Source organism: Schistocerca serialis, chromosome 3 (genome assembly GCF_023864345.2).
Source record: "Schistocerca serialis cubense isolate TAMUIC-IGC-003099 chromosome 3, iqSchSeri2.2, whole genome shotgun sequence".
In the NCBI taxonomy this organism is placed as follows: Eukaryota; Metazoa; Arthropoda; class Insecta; order Orthoptera; family Acrididae; genus Schistocerca; species Schistocerca serialis.
The window spans coordinates 616,190,960-616,205,746 of NC_064640.1; the positions used below are offsets into that span (position 1 = coordinate 616,190,960).

A 14,787-nucleotide genomic window follows, 5' to 3' on the forward strand; every position below is an offset into this window, starting at 1 on the left:
CAATATAGAATTTCATTTCTGCTGATTCCATCAGCGCTGTTGTTGCTGCTGGCAAGTCTCAGACTGGAATGACTTCTCACACTGAAAAGACTTGTATTGATAGCCAAATACCACAGTCCTTTATTTATTTCAGCCAATGGAAAACAAGTATTCATGTCTCTAGTTTAGTGGTTTTAGGGATGATGTTGACTGCTTGTGGATGTGCGCAGGCCTCCGATATTTGACACCAGTTTCGCCAGTGTTTTTAAATATAGAATTATATTTCCATGCAGATGCATATACTGGCCTATCATACATGCTTCACTTCCGCCATTCAAGAAATAAGAAGAATTCACTGTCACACTGAGACTACCTGTGCACCACGATCAGTATCAGCAGCACACTACCAATGCATTGGACGTCGCTCTCAGAGACTAACACAAACATTTTAGTAACAACCTTTAGCAGGTGTTCGCTAGTGCAGAAGCCATCGATGTAACCACCAGTTGTCGCTCAGAATGTGTCAGGTGCAGCTTCCACAGTAATATTAATAATTATAATGGATGGTGGTGACAATAACGTTTCAGTAAGGATTCATGAGAGCCTTGCAGACTGTCCAGTAGCATTGGGCAGCAGATATCATGCAGAGCCAACATACAGCTCAGTGGACGTTATCTGGCGATAAAGGAACATAACTGTATCGAGACGTTACTGGTCTCTGACGTGTGTTTAAAAAATATAATAAAAACCCGAATGTTTTTATCAATAGCAGTCTGAAAGGGGCGTTTAAAAATCGTTCAGTGGTATTTTATGTGCACGAGTTCATATAACTGATTTCCTCTTGAAACAATGAAAATTGTTGACACATGGAGAGTATTCTGCGCTAGATCTCCATATGTCAAAAACAGTTTAGTTGATTATCCATATCGGTACAAAAAACGTATGAGTAAAGACTCTGTGTGTATGTGTGTGTGTGTCATGTAGTTTTTCGCTCCAGCCTGCTTCATCTACGATGTATTCGCCATCCTCATGATATGATAGTACAAGACATCACTGCAAATAATGATGTGATGAGATGCTCGTGGTCTTATTTAGGCACCGTTACTATACAACTATAAATGTCTGCATATTTCATTTATTTATTATGCATGATACTTATTAATTTTTTCTGTCATTGCAGATGAGATGGGGGCTGTACGAAGACATGGGCTTGTACCTGCAGCAGCTGACCTGACTTTGATGCATTTGACGCCCCAGATCGGTTTGTCGGCAATGTATGCGCCACATCCGCAAACTCCACCATTGCAAGGTCCATCATGATCATCAGTGTGGTACAGGCTGATGACACAAGCTCATTTGTCGAAGCAGCTATGCCCTGGACCATCTCACAATTGTCATGGACCTACACAACATCAGATATCACTTCAACATCGTTCTGGACTTAGCAGTCGCAGTACCCCAGCCCACTATGCTTCAGATCACCACATAAGTACTGCAGCTGCACTGGACAACTCTGTGGTTGCTGGTTCTTTTGGGGACAGCATCTCACAAACCTGCATTGATAACTCAAATGTGGGTTACTGAGATCCTGCCACTTTTCTCAATGCGTGCCAGGACATTTTGGAAAGGACGTTCTACAGAATTGTCAATGACCTGCAGTACCCCATCATGTCATGTCACACGCCACCGAAAGAGGGCAATGATGCTCAAAAGGAGAAGAGCGCTGCCAAATTTGGGAGGGAACTCGTATGACATCACGGGGTATTCAATTGTAGACTGGTTCAGAACTTTTGTCAAGAGTGTAATACCCAGTTCTTTTTCCAATATGCAGGAAAGAGGCTTCATTCTTGGGGGTTCTTGGGGTTAGGTAAGAGACTCAGGCATGTACTCTACCTTCGTATATACTTGCATATCTATGATCCAACTAAGGATGGGCCCAGTTTCAAACCTATTGCAAAAGATATTGCCACTAAAAAGCATGCAGTAATGTCAAGAACCTAGATGAGAGTGATGAATATTGCTTTGAATGGTCACTTCTGACTTGCAATAGCAGTTGCCTTACGAATGGAGTGCTTCTGAGTACTTACAATACAGCTAATCCCCAAAGGCATTACAATTTCCAAAGCATCTCATTCCCTGCAAAACTCCAAGACCTACCAAAATTCGAAGGCAGAACTGTGATTATTCGATTCGCGATTACACCCTGGAAGTTGATATTAGCAAGTCAGAAGATTACCATAAGCACAATGTGCAGAACAAAGACGTTAAGAATTAAGCAGTTGCACGTCTATAGTTTTTCAAATTAGCTAACAGTGCCCCAAACACATAGGTTTGTTGCTCTTCTCTGAGTGTGACAAGACACACTACATGTGAGTCAAAAGCATGTCTGCTTAGTTTCTACCTAAATGTAAAAAAATAAGGGGCAAGATACTTTGCCATAGATGCCTCAACTCGTTTACCAAGAGTATCTTGCAAGACATCTCACTGACTGCTTGAGCCAGGAACCGGTGAGTGTGGAAATGCATACCAAAGCTATAAAGCTTGTAAACCTTTAATATGCCCACCGCCAGGCGCAATGACTTGTACACAGACTTTGAGTACCTCCTAGATCCGGTGGTACATTGTGGAGGCGATTCCTTTGCTTCCATACCACCTTCACAGATTGGCTCATACAATACAGGGCATCATATCAAGTTATATGTTTGCATGAATCCAGTTGTAACAAATTCTACTATATGTTTGGGACAATCCTTCTAGATGGTTGCTCACTGAGCTCGAAAATCTTGCATGGAAATTTGAGGGGATTTATCACAACAACGTTCCCGTAACCTCCTCACAGGAGAATGATGCCTTGTATGAGCAGACAGCTGAGTGTTATCTTTGTAGCCTGTCAGTGGATAGAGAAATGGAAACTCCATGTAGATACTATTGTCATCTAACAGGAAAGTTCTTCACCGCAGCCCCTAATGCATGCAACTTGAAGCACAACTGTTATGGCATATATCCACCTTCTTTCACAATTTGGGTGGGTATGATGTGTACTCTCTCACTCAGCACTTGGGTGATTTCGGTTTGAAGGATGATAAAGGCAGTGTTATTCCTAACATCGTTGAAAAGTAAATTTCTTTTACCAGGAGAATCATTCCAATAATAACTCTGCTTCCTGGATTCGCTTTGCTTCATACATGCTCCTCTTCAGAAACTTGATGAGATGATGCTTCGCGAGAACATGCTTATCGCCACAGTCATATATCCCAATAATTTTTCTATACAAGTACCAGGATTCGAAGGAGAGACTGCAAAAAAACACATTAACTGACATAACCTCTTTCTCCAGTAAACTAATGGGTATTGCCATAATGGATGTGAAGCATGAGCACACAGTGAGTGTTTGGCAGAAGTCTGGCAGCCCTACTTTAGGAGAATATGCTAGATTATGCATGAAAATGGATCTACACCAGCTCTTCAGAAATTCAGGAGTTCATGCCTGTGCACATATTATCTGGATCCTGCTTTCTGTTTCACTGCACCAGTGTTTTCATGGGGCACAATGTTAAAAACACTTGTCAGTACTGAATCGTTGAGTGATGCTGACATACTGCTCTTCTTTGTACTTAGGATTTGTGACAGACTTTGCCAGTGTGTGCACAGGTACACCAAGGCAGATAACATCACGTATTAGTGAGGAGGGTGTACGGACCATCTGATGATTTAAGTTACATCCTTTGATTGGAAGGGTGGGTAGACGTATGGCATACAACAAAGGCTACCATCTGGAGGGTTCCGATGGATGTCCAAAGAGTTGTTTATGGAATATATATATATATATATATATATATATAGCTTAATTTGGCGTAACGAAAGAATTGGTACATATTTTCTGTCGATTTGATGCGTCTTTCTCGGATAATTCTAAATAAATCAAAAGTTCTTCCAGAATTTTACTTTTTTCGAGTTCAGTGCCATCTGTCAATCGTTTAAAAAATGTTTTAGACAAAACTTGATTGCTTTTTTATGAATAATCCGAACCTGTAATAAAAAATGGGTGTTTCCATTTAAGATTTAAAAGTTGCCCCCCGCCCAACCCAAGGGGGTGGGGGTTGGAAGTCACGTGTAGTATCATTTGATGTCTCCCTTTGAGCTTACGAACTTGTCTTACGCACTACTTTTACCCGATGTATAGTTTTTTGTCTTACCCACTATTTTTACTCGATGTATAGTTTTCGAGATAATCTCATCCGAAACTTCAGATGTACCACCCTGTACACTGTTACTCCCTGTTTCACATGTATATTCTGTATACAGAAACAAATTACCAGAAATGAAATACTAGAAAATCAAAATAATGCATGTAGAAAGAAAGTGTAAATAATGTATGTGGAACAAAAATGGAATATGTAGTATTTAAGTTCTTGTATCTGATAGCCATAAGTCATCAGAAATTATAATAGCTTTTCAAATAAAACCAATGTGTATATATGTAAGAAAAATAAATGGCTATGTAAATACATCAAATGCAAAAATTGAAAATTATCGTACATATGAAAAAATAGCTCTTTGGAAATACCGCTGTGAGATTTGTTGTCAGAAACAAACAGCTCGTAAGTAAAATAAAAAAATTGTTAATAAATAACAACATATTATTATAAAATTGTTAATAGTAAACCATAAAGTTTACTGTTATATTATTTTTCTTATTTCCAAACCCTTTCACTATAGAATTATTGTTGATATAACTAATCCGAAACCTCTTCCCATGATGCACAGACCTTTGACTGAGGAGAATACACAGTTGAGCTAGTTATGGAGAATACTAAGGGGGAGGAGTGGCAGCTCGAATCTTATTGGTCCATTAGGTTTCCCACAATTTTATTGTGCTCCCGTTGATTGAGAGAGATAGGGGAATGGGAGGGGTTTCTCGCCAGTTTTATATCACACGACCAGTATCGAGTTACGTCATGACCCTGAATGACAATTGGTTGAGAAGTGTGGGTGTTCCCTGGGTGTCCTTTATCAATTCCCAGTGGTTCGCCTAGGGGAGGGGAGTGGTGGGTCACCTTGAATATAAGTCGGCCAAGTGTGTAACGTAACACTGGATGTGTAATCTATTAGCCCTTATCTTATCGCTGATAAGAATGGAATGTGCTCATACTGGCCTTTTAATGTTATGCCCCCTTCGCATTTTCCATGTGTGCTGTGAGTTGGCATACCGAGAGATGCTCAGCCTGAAAAAAAAAAAAAAAACTGATGCTCCGATAACCCAGTACCACTTTTATTCAGAAATCACTGGCCGAAGTAAACATGTACAACTTGGTAATAAGCTGGAAAAAATCGAAATGGTTTCTGAGGCTTTCTTGTGTGCAGCCTCTCTCTTCCACTGCTTTCTCCTTCTTCCTTCATGTTTCTGTCCAAGACGACCAGTGGCATAAATCTAAGCTAAACGCGTAAACCCATTCATGAGTAATTGGCCGCAGAGCGCTCTCTCTCTATCTATCTCTCTTTTCCCTCTCTCCAATATAGCAGCAATCTCAAATTAAGTTACTCATATACTTGTAAAATCAGCAGATTTCAGTCGTTACTTTTCATAACGTCTATCTAATGATAGTATACATCGTCTTATGTACATTGGTCCTTAAGACTTATGAACTAAAGTAACTTTCGTATGATCTGTCACTGCCAAGTAACATACTGAATGAAACTTAGATCATACGTAGACAAAACTGCTGCAGTATAGCACAGAATGTATCTGAAAGAAATATGGAGAACGAGCAGGCTAGATCATTTTCCAAATATCCTCTCATCCCAGACACCTCTTCACCTGAGCAGTTCAATGTGGTGACGCATTGTCATGCATAAAAACGAAATCAGGACTGAATGCACCCCTGAAAAGACGCACATGGGAAGGAGTATAATGTCACGATAACGTTGACCAGTGAGAGTTCCGTGTTCAAGGTTTGGAGATCAGTAGGGGCGTACAACTGTGTAACAATATATCTTCTCACATCATAACACCTGAGCCACCAAAACGATTATGTTCGACATTGTTGGATGTACCTTTACATGGCGAGAGATTGGAACAGGTAATCACATAATGCAGGTGCATTTGGCTGAGCCTTGAGTTTTGTAGATGACAATGCGTGATTGCTTGGAACATCGCAGGTGGAGGAACTTTTGGATCAAGAGCATGTTCGGCAAATGGATCAGCCTGCCTGGTGCCCGAATTTAAACCCCATCGAGCACATGACGGGTGTGTTTGGGAGACATATTGCAACATGTCTACATGCACTAGTGACCATCCAGAAGCTGTCAATAGCGCTGGTGGAACCCTTTCTGCAAGAACTCCTTAGAAACCTTGTGCCAGCATAGAGTGAACGTTGAAGGGCGTGCGTTGCCGTCCATGGTGATTATACACCCTATTAAGAATTAGATCCTGCCTTGCAAGGTCCTGGGAACCATTCTGAATTGCGGTGACTTGAGTGTAATTGTTGTCTTTGAATAAAAGTGTAATTTCTGTTTGTCTCATTGCGTATTTATTTTCCGTTTTTTTCTGTACTTGGCTGTAGCAGTTATTCCTATGCATGGCCTACATTTCATTGAACTATGTCACTTGGCAATGACACATCATGGGAAGTTACTTTCATCCTTAAGTTTTGCACACCAGCGTATATAATAAATAACAGTTTTCAATTCGCTTCAAACTGAAAGAACTTCTGGGAAATTAGGTATTTTTAAACAACACAATCAAATCTCAAACAATCATGTATTAAAATTTATCTGTCATTTATATTCCTTCAGTAGACTGTGGCTATCAGCGGCCATGTTACTGCTCTCGAGCCTTTGAATAAAACAAGTAAAATACACAAAACTACTTTGATCAGATTAAACATAATAATTTGAAGTCTGAAGAGATGTTCATGATTTGTGTACTTTTGTATCCTATGAGGACGACGGTGCTGTGGATTCCTCGTAACATTGTAGGTAAGGGAGATGGATGCAGGTGCAACTGGGGAGGAAGCAACATGAAAAAAAAAGAAAGCATGATGAATACTGGGAAGGGTCAAGAGGTGAGAGGTAGGTGATATGAGATGGATAGGCTCGCAGTTATGTTGGGAAAAGCTAGACTGGAGTCGTTATTTGAACTGAAGGTGTACAGTAGATTATAACTGACAGGATTAGTAGATTTCAGAAATAATATCATAGTCTGAGAAGGAAAAACGATTGAAATTGCTCTGGGAAAGGACATGTAGTATGTGAAGATGTAACTCGATGCTAGAGTCGCATCAGTAGACAAGCAATTACAGCGTTTCATACTTACAGACATAATGACAATCAGGCAGGTTGGGATATACGTGTGGAATAGGTAGTATCCCAGGCGACGTTTGAGCACGAATACAACCTCCAGACAGGTGAAGTTACCTGAAATCAAACAAGATACTTCTGCGATAGCTGTTTTTATATTTCCATTATGGGAATACCCACATGAAACGCTAAGTTGCGTAATAAAAATGGCACCAGTAGCATATACATTGGTTAGAATTTTCCTTAGTAGTAAGCTCAACAAAAGTAGCATCAAGCAAATGTATAAGCTCCTGCATGGCAATAAAAACCTGTAAGGAGAGGTGGACAGAGTTCTGTTATTCCACCTCTGCATCATCACAGATCCAGTCTTGTGCTGTATGTTTTGTCACTGCAGCAAATCTATGACTGGAAACCAATGCTCACAGTTGGTATGATGTCTGTGGCAGCTACAGCTCATCCATATCAGACACATCATTTTGTAACACCAAAAAGTTACAGCTGTTGACATTATCGTGATATAAAACAGCCGAGAGATTCTGGATGACACTGCAGCAATAGTAAACTTTATACATGGCTCAGCACACAAGATTATACACGATGTGTTCCAGTTTCACTTTGTGTCTACACCTTCACTTGAACGTCACCAACTTGACCTCATACATTGATCAGCCAGAACGTTATGAACACCGACCTACTATCGATAGAAACCTGTCCAGGATATAGCACCGTCATCTGTCGAGGAATGACTGCTAGTCAGACACACCCACGGTGCATGTAGTATCAGTGAGCGTCCTGCCCATGTGTAGAATGGGGGAGGTACGTGATCTATCTGAGTTTGACCGAAGGCAGATTGTGACGGCCTGTAGGCTCGGCATGAGCATTTCGGAAACTGCACGGCTTGTCTTGTGTTCGAGGAGTGCTGTGGTGAATGTCTTCAACACGTAGCGAAACTAAGGTGAAACCAATTCTAGACGTCGTGGTGCTGGGCAGCCATCCTTCATTACAGATGTCGGACGTAGTAGGCTGAGAAGACTGGTACAACAGGACAGGGGGCGAAGTGTGGCAGGGCTAACATCTGACTGTAATGTCAGGCAGAATACAAGTTTGTATGAACACAGAGTGCACCGAACACACCTAACGATGGGCCTCCACAGCTGATGACCAATGCATGTGCCAATTTTAACACCACAAGTTCAGCAACTACGACTGAAATGGGCAAGCGACCATCGGCAATGCACGTTGGTGCACTGGCAGAGCGTTGCATGGTCTCATTAATCCCTTTACCTTCTTCATCATACTGATAGGAGGGCACGAAACCGTCGTCTTCCAGGAATAGCCGTATGATACTTGTACTGCAGGACAAAGACAAGCTGGCGGCGACTCGATTATGCTCGGGGACATTCATGTAGGCATCCGTTGGTCTAGTGGAGCTTGTGAAAGGCACCATGGCTGCCAAAGAGTATCGCACACTGGCTACAGGCCACGAAAACCCTTTAATGAGGATCATGTTTCCCCACAGCAGTGACGTGTTACAACAAGATAATGCGCTATGCCACAAAGGCCAGGAGTGTGATGGAGGAACAGAGTGGCGAATCGTAACATAAAAATGTTCAAAGCAAAAATATGTGTGATACCAGCCATAGATTAAAGATTGTACACTTTGACACCATGATCAAAGCATGTTACCAATATCAAAACAGTATTTCACAAACCTTTTACTCACTGTGCAGTATTACATGCTCGGACATTAAGCAGCTGCAGTGGGATGAAGCGAGTGTAATCCAATGCGTGCGCGTACTTAAAAGCTACACTATGTGATCTAAAGTGTCTGGCCACCTAACTGAAAATGACTTACAAGTTCATGAGCCGCCCCCCCCCCCTCCATCGGTGATGCTGAAATTCAATATGGTTTTGGCCCACTCTTAGCCTTGATTACAACTTTCACTCTCGCAGGCATACATTCAATCAGGTGTTGGAAGGTTTGCCAGCCGCTGTGGCTGAGCGGTTCTAGGCGCTTCAGTGCGGAACCGCACTGCTGCTACGGCGGCAGGTTCGAATCCTACCTCGGGCATGGATGTGTGTGGTGTCCTTAGGTTAGTTGGGTTTAAGTAGTTCTAAGTCTAGGGGACTGATGGCCTCAGATGTTAAGTCCCATAGTGCTTAGAGCCATTTGAATTTTGCTGGAAGGTTTCATGGGTAATGGCAGCTCATTCTTCACGGGGTGCTGCGCTGAGGAGGGGTATCGATGTCGGTCGGTGAGGCCTGGCACGAAGTCGGAGTTCCAAAATATCCCAAAGGTATTCTATAGGATTCAGGTCAGGACTCTGCGCAGGTCAGTCCATTACAGGGATGTTATAATCGTGTAACCACTCCGCCACAGGCCGTGCATTATGAACAGGTACTCGATCGGGTTGAAAGAGGCAATCGTCATCCCTAAATTGCTCTTCAACAGTGAGAAGCAAGAAAGTGCCTGAAACATCAATGTAGGCTTGTGCTGTAATAGTGCCACGCAAAACAAAAAAGGGTGCAAGCGCCTTCCATGAAAAGTACGACCATACTATAACGCCATCGTCTCCGAATTTTACTGTTGGCACTACACACGCTGGCAGATGACGTTCACCGGGCATTCGCCATACTTACACTGCCGTCGGATCGCCACATTGTGTACCGTGATTCGTCACTCCACACAATGTTCAATTATCCAGTGTTTACGCTTCTTACACCAAGCGAGGCGTCGTTTGGCATTTACCAGCGGCTCGACCATGAAAGCGAAGTTTTCTCACCTCCTGCCTAACTGTCATAGTACTTGCAGTGGATCTTGATGCAGTTTGGGATTCCTGTGTGTTGGTTTAGATAGATGTCTGCCTATTACACAGTACGACCCTCTTCAACTTTCGGCGGTCTCTTTCAGTCAACAGACGAGGTCGGCCTGTACGCTTTTGTGCAGTACGTTTCCCTTCACGTTTCCACTTCACTATCACATCGGAAACAGTAGACCTAGGGATTTTAGGACTATGAAAATCTCGCTTACAGACTTGTGACACAAGTGACACCCAATCACTTGACCACGTTCGAACTCCATGAGTTTTGCGGAGCGCCCCATTCTCCTCTCTCACGATGTATTATGACTACTGAGGTCGCTGTAGCTGGCAGTAGGTGGCAGCGCAATGCACCTAATATGAAGAACATATGTTTTTGGGGGTGTCTGGATACTTTTGATCACATAGTGTATATGTTATGAAGGTCAAAACTGCGCACTGTCAGAGTTATGCCTCAAATTTTCGAGCGGGATCTATTACCTTACAGTTGCACATTTTCTCCTCAAAATATGAGGTCACGTTTGTAGTGGCATTTACTTAGCACTTATGTATGTTTGACAGTTTTCTCCACAGTTGTAGATATATTTCTCGAGAAGAGAGAACAATTTTAGTAGTTCTAACTAGTTTTGGTCTAAAAAGACTAGTTTTACATACAAAATAAAATGTTAGATCTGAAGTAGGTCTTATTAGAACAAAACTAGTGACAACTATAAAAACTATGTAGTTCTGAAGGTGAAAAGTTAAGCATAATTTTATTATTACATATTTTTTCATTAATTATGTAGTTGCTCACAGAATGGTGCTTCTGAAAGGCAGGCCACATCTAGAAACATCTTTTAGATTTTAATTGTCACACTTTTGTAATATTATTAGTATTCAGAAAAATTATTTACTGTCGCAGGAAGAAATGTTTGCCCTCAATTGTGTTCAGAAGTAATTAAAATATACTTTTGCCATTAAAATTGTGAAACCGTGAGGGCACGCTGCAACAAACGACAGGTTAACATAAAGTGTACTACGTGCTTGGATATGGAAATAATAAGCATTTCAGCACAATTACACCAAGTAGTTAAGAGCAATACCATCTACATACTGCACACAACCTGATCAAAAGAACCGGAACACCCTTATGTAATGCAGAACTGATCACTAGATGTCAACAGAGGAGGACTCGCCATTATAATTGGAGGCGAGGAGTACTCTATTGTCAGAAGAGAAGCAGTAAGAGCGGAAACGGCTGTCAGGAGAACTCGCTGACATCTAAAGTGGGCTAGTCATTAGATTTTACCTGAGTAACAAATGCATCAGGGGTATTTCAGCCCTTCTGAAGCTGCCCAAATCGACTGTTGGTGATGTGACTGAAGTGGAAAAGCGAAGAAACAACAACAGCTAAACAAAGAGAAGACGGACCTCATGTACTAAAGGACACAGGCCTTCGAGCATTGTAAAAAGCGCTAGAAGCCGGCCTCTGTGGCCGAGTGGTTCTAGGCGCTTCAGCCCGGAACCGCGGTGCTACTACGGTCGCAGGTTCGAATCCTGCCTCGGGCATGGATGTATGTGATGTCCTTAGGTTAGTTAGGTTTAAGTAGCTTTAAGTCTAGGGGAATGGTGACCTCAGATGTTAAGTCCCATAGTGCTTGAGCCATTTTAACCATTTGAAACACTAGAAATCCGCGGAAGGAATCACTCATGAGTTCCGAAGTGTCACCAGCACTCCTACTAGCACAATGTCCGTGGGTAAGGAGTTAAAAATAATGGCGTATAGTGGTCGAGCATCTCCTCAAAAGCCACAATTTTCTGTAGTCATTGGTAAGTGATGCTTAGCTAGTGTAAAGAGCGATGCCACTAGACAATGCATGACTGGAAACGATTGATTTGGAGTGATGAATCACGCTATACTCTCTGGGAATCCGATGGAAGTGTTTGGGTTTGGCGAATACCTGGAGAACGTTACCTGCCAATAGTGAAGTACGGAGGAGGTAGTATTACGACATGGGAGTGTTTTCGTGGTTAGGATGTGCTCCTCTTATTGTGCTTAAGAAAATGCTAAATGCAGAAAGATATAGACACATTTACAGGGTCGTATACTATGTACAGCAGAGAAACAGTTCAGAGACGTTGATTGACTGTATCGGAATTACAATGCATCGCGTCATAAAGTAGCATCTGTGAGGCAAAGGTTTGTGGACAATAACATTCCTGAAATCGACTGGCGTGTCCAGAGTCCCGACCTCCATCCAATGGAACACCATTGGGATGAATTAGAAAGTCGACTGCACTGCAGATCCCAGCGTCCAAAATCTCTACCTACTCTGGTTGCGGCACTTGTGGAATAATGGGCTGCCATTGCTCGACACACATTCAGACAGCTCACAGGAAGTGTTACCAGCAGAGTTCAAGTCGTCATAAAGGCGAAGGGTAGACACACCTCATATAACTGTCCAGTAATGGGTGTCCACACAGACATTCAGATGGTTTATATAAGGAAAGATTACGCAGCGGAGTTCTCATTCTGTAATGGCATTTGAATGTTGTTTTTTGACAGAAGAGCTTGTTATTCTTTATGTAAGAAACAGAAACGACGACCAACACGTGTCAAGAATCAAGAGCGTCAGTATGCTTTGTCATTTCGGAATGTTACTGCACGAATTGGTCGGTGCTCCATATGAATGTGGAACGATAGGTACAGGAAGGCCATATGCAACGCCATGCAGTATCTCAATGGTCCCACACGACTAGCTTCAAAGAGGGCAGGCATATTATTTGGTTGGCTCTACAGCATCATTCCGCTACATCACATACCCCGAATCAGGGAACGGGTTTGTTTACAGTAAGTCAAGTATGCTAATGGACAGATTAACGCCGATCATGGCTACGACTTCCCTTGACACTGTAGTAGCGAGGCGGTCGACTGGTGCCCTGACCAGAACGTTCTCCAGACCTCACAGCTAATTAAAATGTATATTATCATCGGTGGCCGAGAAACTGGCAATCCATCACTCGCCAACTCCTACAGTTGACGAACTCTGTCATGGAGTTGAAGCAGTAAGAAACGAATTACCCATGTGTGCCAGCCGAGCTCGGTTCGACTTGATACCCAGCCGGGACAGAGCCATTGTTGCTGCCCTGTGTATTAAATATTGCTCGTTGTATCCCTCAACATAACAGTTTTAATCGTGTACTTATCCTACAACATTACATACACGCAATAATTAAAATGTCCTTATTTTCTATTCTTCCTGGTTTTGTAATTTTAAGGACTAGCAGTGTGCGTATTAGTTCTTTTGTACGACAACACTTTCATCAGAGTTGGCCAAACAGATGATGAATGTGAAATTCTAACGAACGCTAAGTCAACCACAGAATATTTCATTGGAAATGCTCGTAAGCATTTTGTAGTCCCATCTTTGTAAAGATGCTACATTTACACATTCATAGAAATGTTGTTATTTCCAAAATGATGTAAAGATATTTGGTATGCATATAGAGGATATAAAGATTGAAAAAGCGCAAAATGGCTAAACAAGAATCGCTAGAGGACAAATGTAAGGCTTTAGAAATATGTTTCACTAGGGGAAAGATATATACCACCTACAGGAAAGTTAAAGTAGCCTTTGGAGAAAAGAGAGCCAGCTGTATGAATATCAAGAGCTCAGATGGAAAACCAGTACTAAGCAAGGAATGGGAAGGTGAAAGCTGGAAGGAGTATACAGAGGATCTACACAAGGGAGATGAAATTGAAGGCAATATTATAGAAATAGAAAAGGATGTAGATGAAGATGTGATGGGAGATATACTGCGAGAAGAATTTGACAGAACACTGAAAGACTTAAGTCGAAACAAGGACCCCGCAATAGATGACATTCCCTTAGAACTACTGTTATCTTTGAGAAAGCCTGCCATGAAAAAACTATTCCATCTAGTGTGCAAGGTATATGAGGCAGGCAAAATACCCTCAGACTTGAAGAAGATTGTATTAATTTCAGTTGCAAAGGAAACAGATGCTGACATGTGTGAATAATACCGAAATAACAGTTTAGTACGTTACAGCTGCAAAATACTAACAGAAATTTCTTTATAGAGGAATGGAGAAATTGGTTGAAGATGACCTTGGGGAAAATCAGTTTGGATTCCCAAAAAAATGTAGGAACGTGCGAGGCAGTACTGATCCTACACCTTTTCTTAGAAGGTAGGTTAAGGAAAGGCGAACCCTCACTTAACAGCATTTGTAGACTTGGAGAAGGCTTTTGGCAATGTTGACTGGAATACTCTTTTTGAAATTCTGAAGGTAGTAGGGGTAAAAGGGAGGGAGCGAAAGGCTATTTACAACTTATACAGGAACGAGACGACAATTACAAGAGTCGAAGGGCATGAGAGGGAAGCATTGGATGAGAAAGCAGTGAGAAACGGTTGTAGCCTATCCTCGATATTACTCGATCTATACATTCATCGAGCAGTAAAGGTAACCAAAAAAATTTGGAGAAGGAATTAAAGTTCATCTGGAAGAAATGAAAACTTTGAGGTTTGCTGATGACATCTCAGTTCTGTCAAAGGCTTTTAGGACTTGGAAGATCAGATGAATGAAAAGGATAGTGTTTTGAAGGGAGAATATTAGATGAACATCAACAACAGCAAACCGGGATAATGGGGTGCAGCTGTATTAAATCAACTGAAGAAATTACGTTGACAA

The 14,787-nt window shown here is 41.8% G+C and overlaps 1 protein-coding gene across 2 annotated transcripts in view; it reads right to left on the reverse strand.

Annotated features, from left to right (window-relative positions):
* LOC126469547 (glycine receptor subunit alpha-3) overlaps positions 1–14,787 on the reverse strand; it is a 478,682-nt gene that overhangs the window by 120,866 nt on the left and 343,029 nt on the right. For both annotated transcript variants that reach the window (XM_050096664.1, XM_050096663.1), the window contains exon 8: positions 7,295–7,395. In XM_050096664.1, coding sequence (XP_049952621.1) covers positions 7,295–7,395 — 101 coding nt within the window. The remainder of the gene's footprint in view (positions 1–7,294; positions 7,396–14,787) is intronic.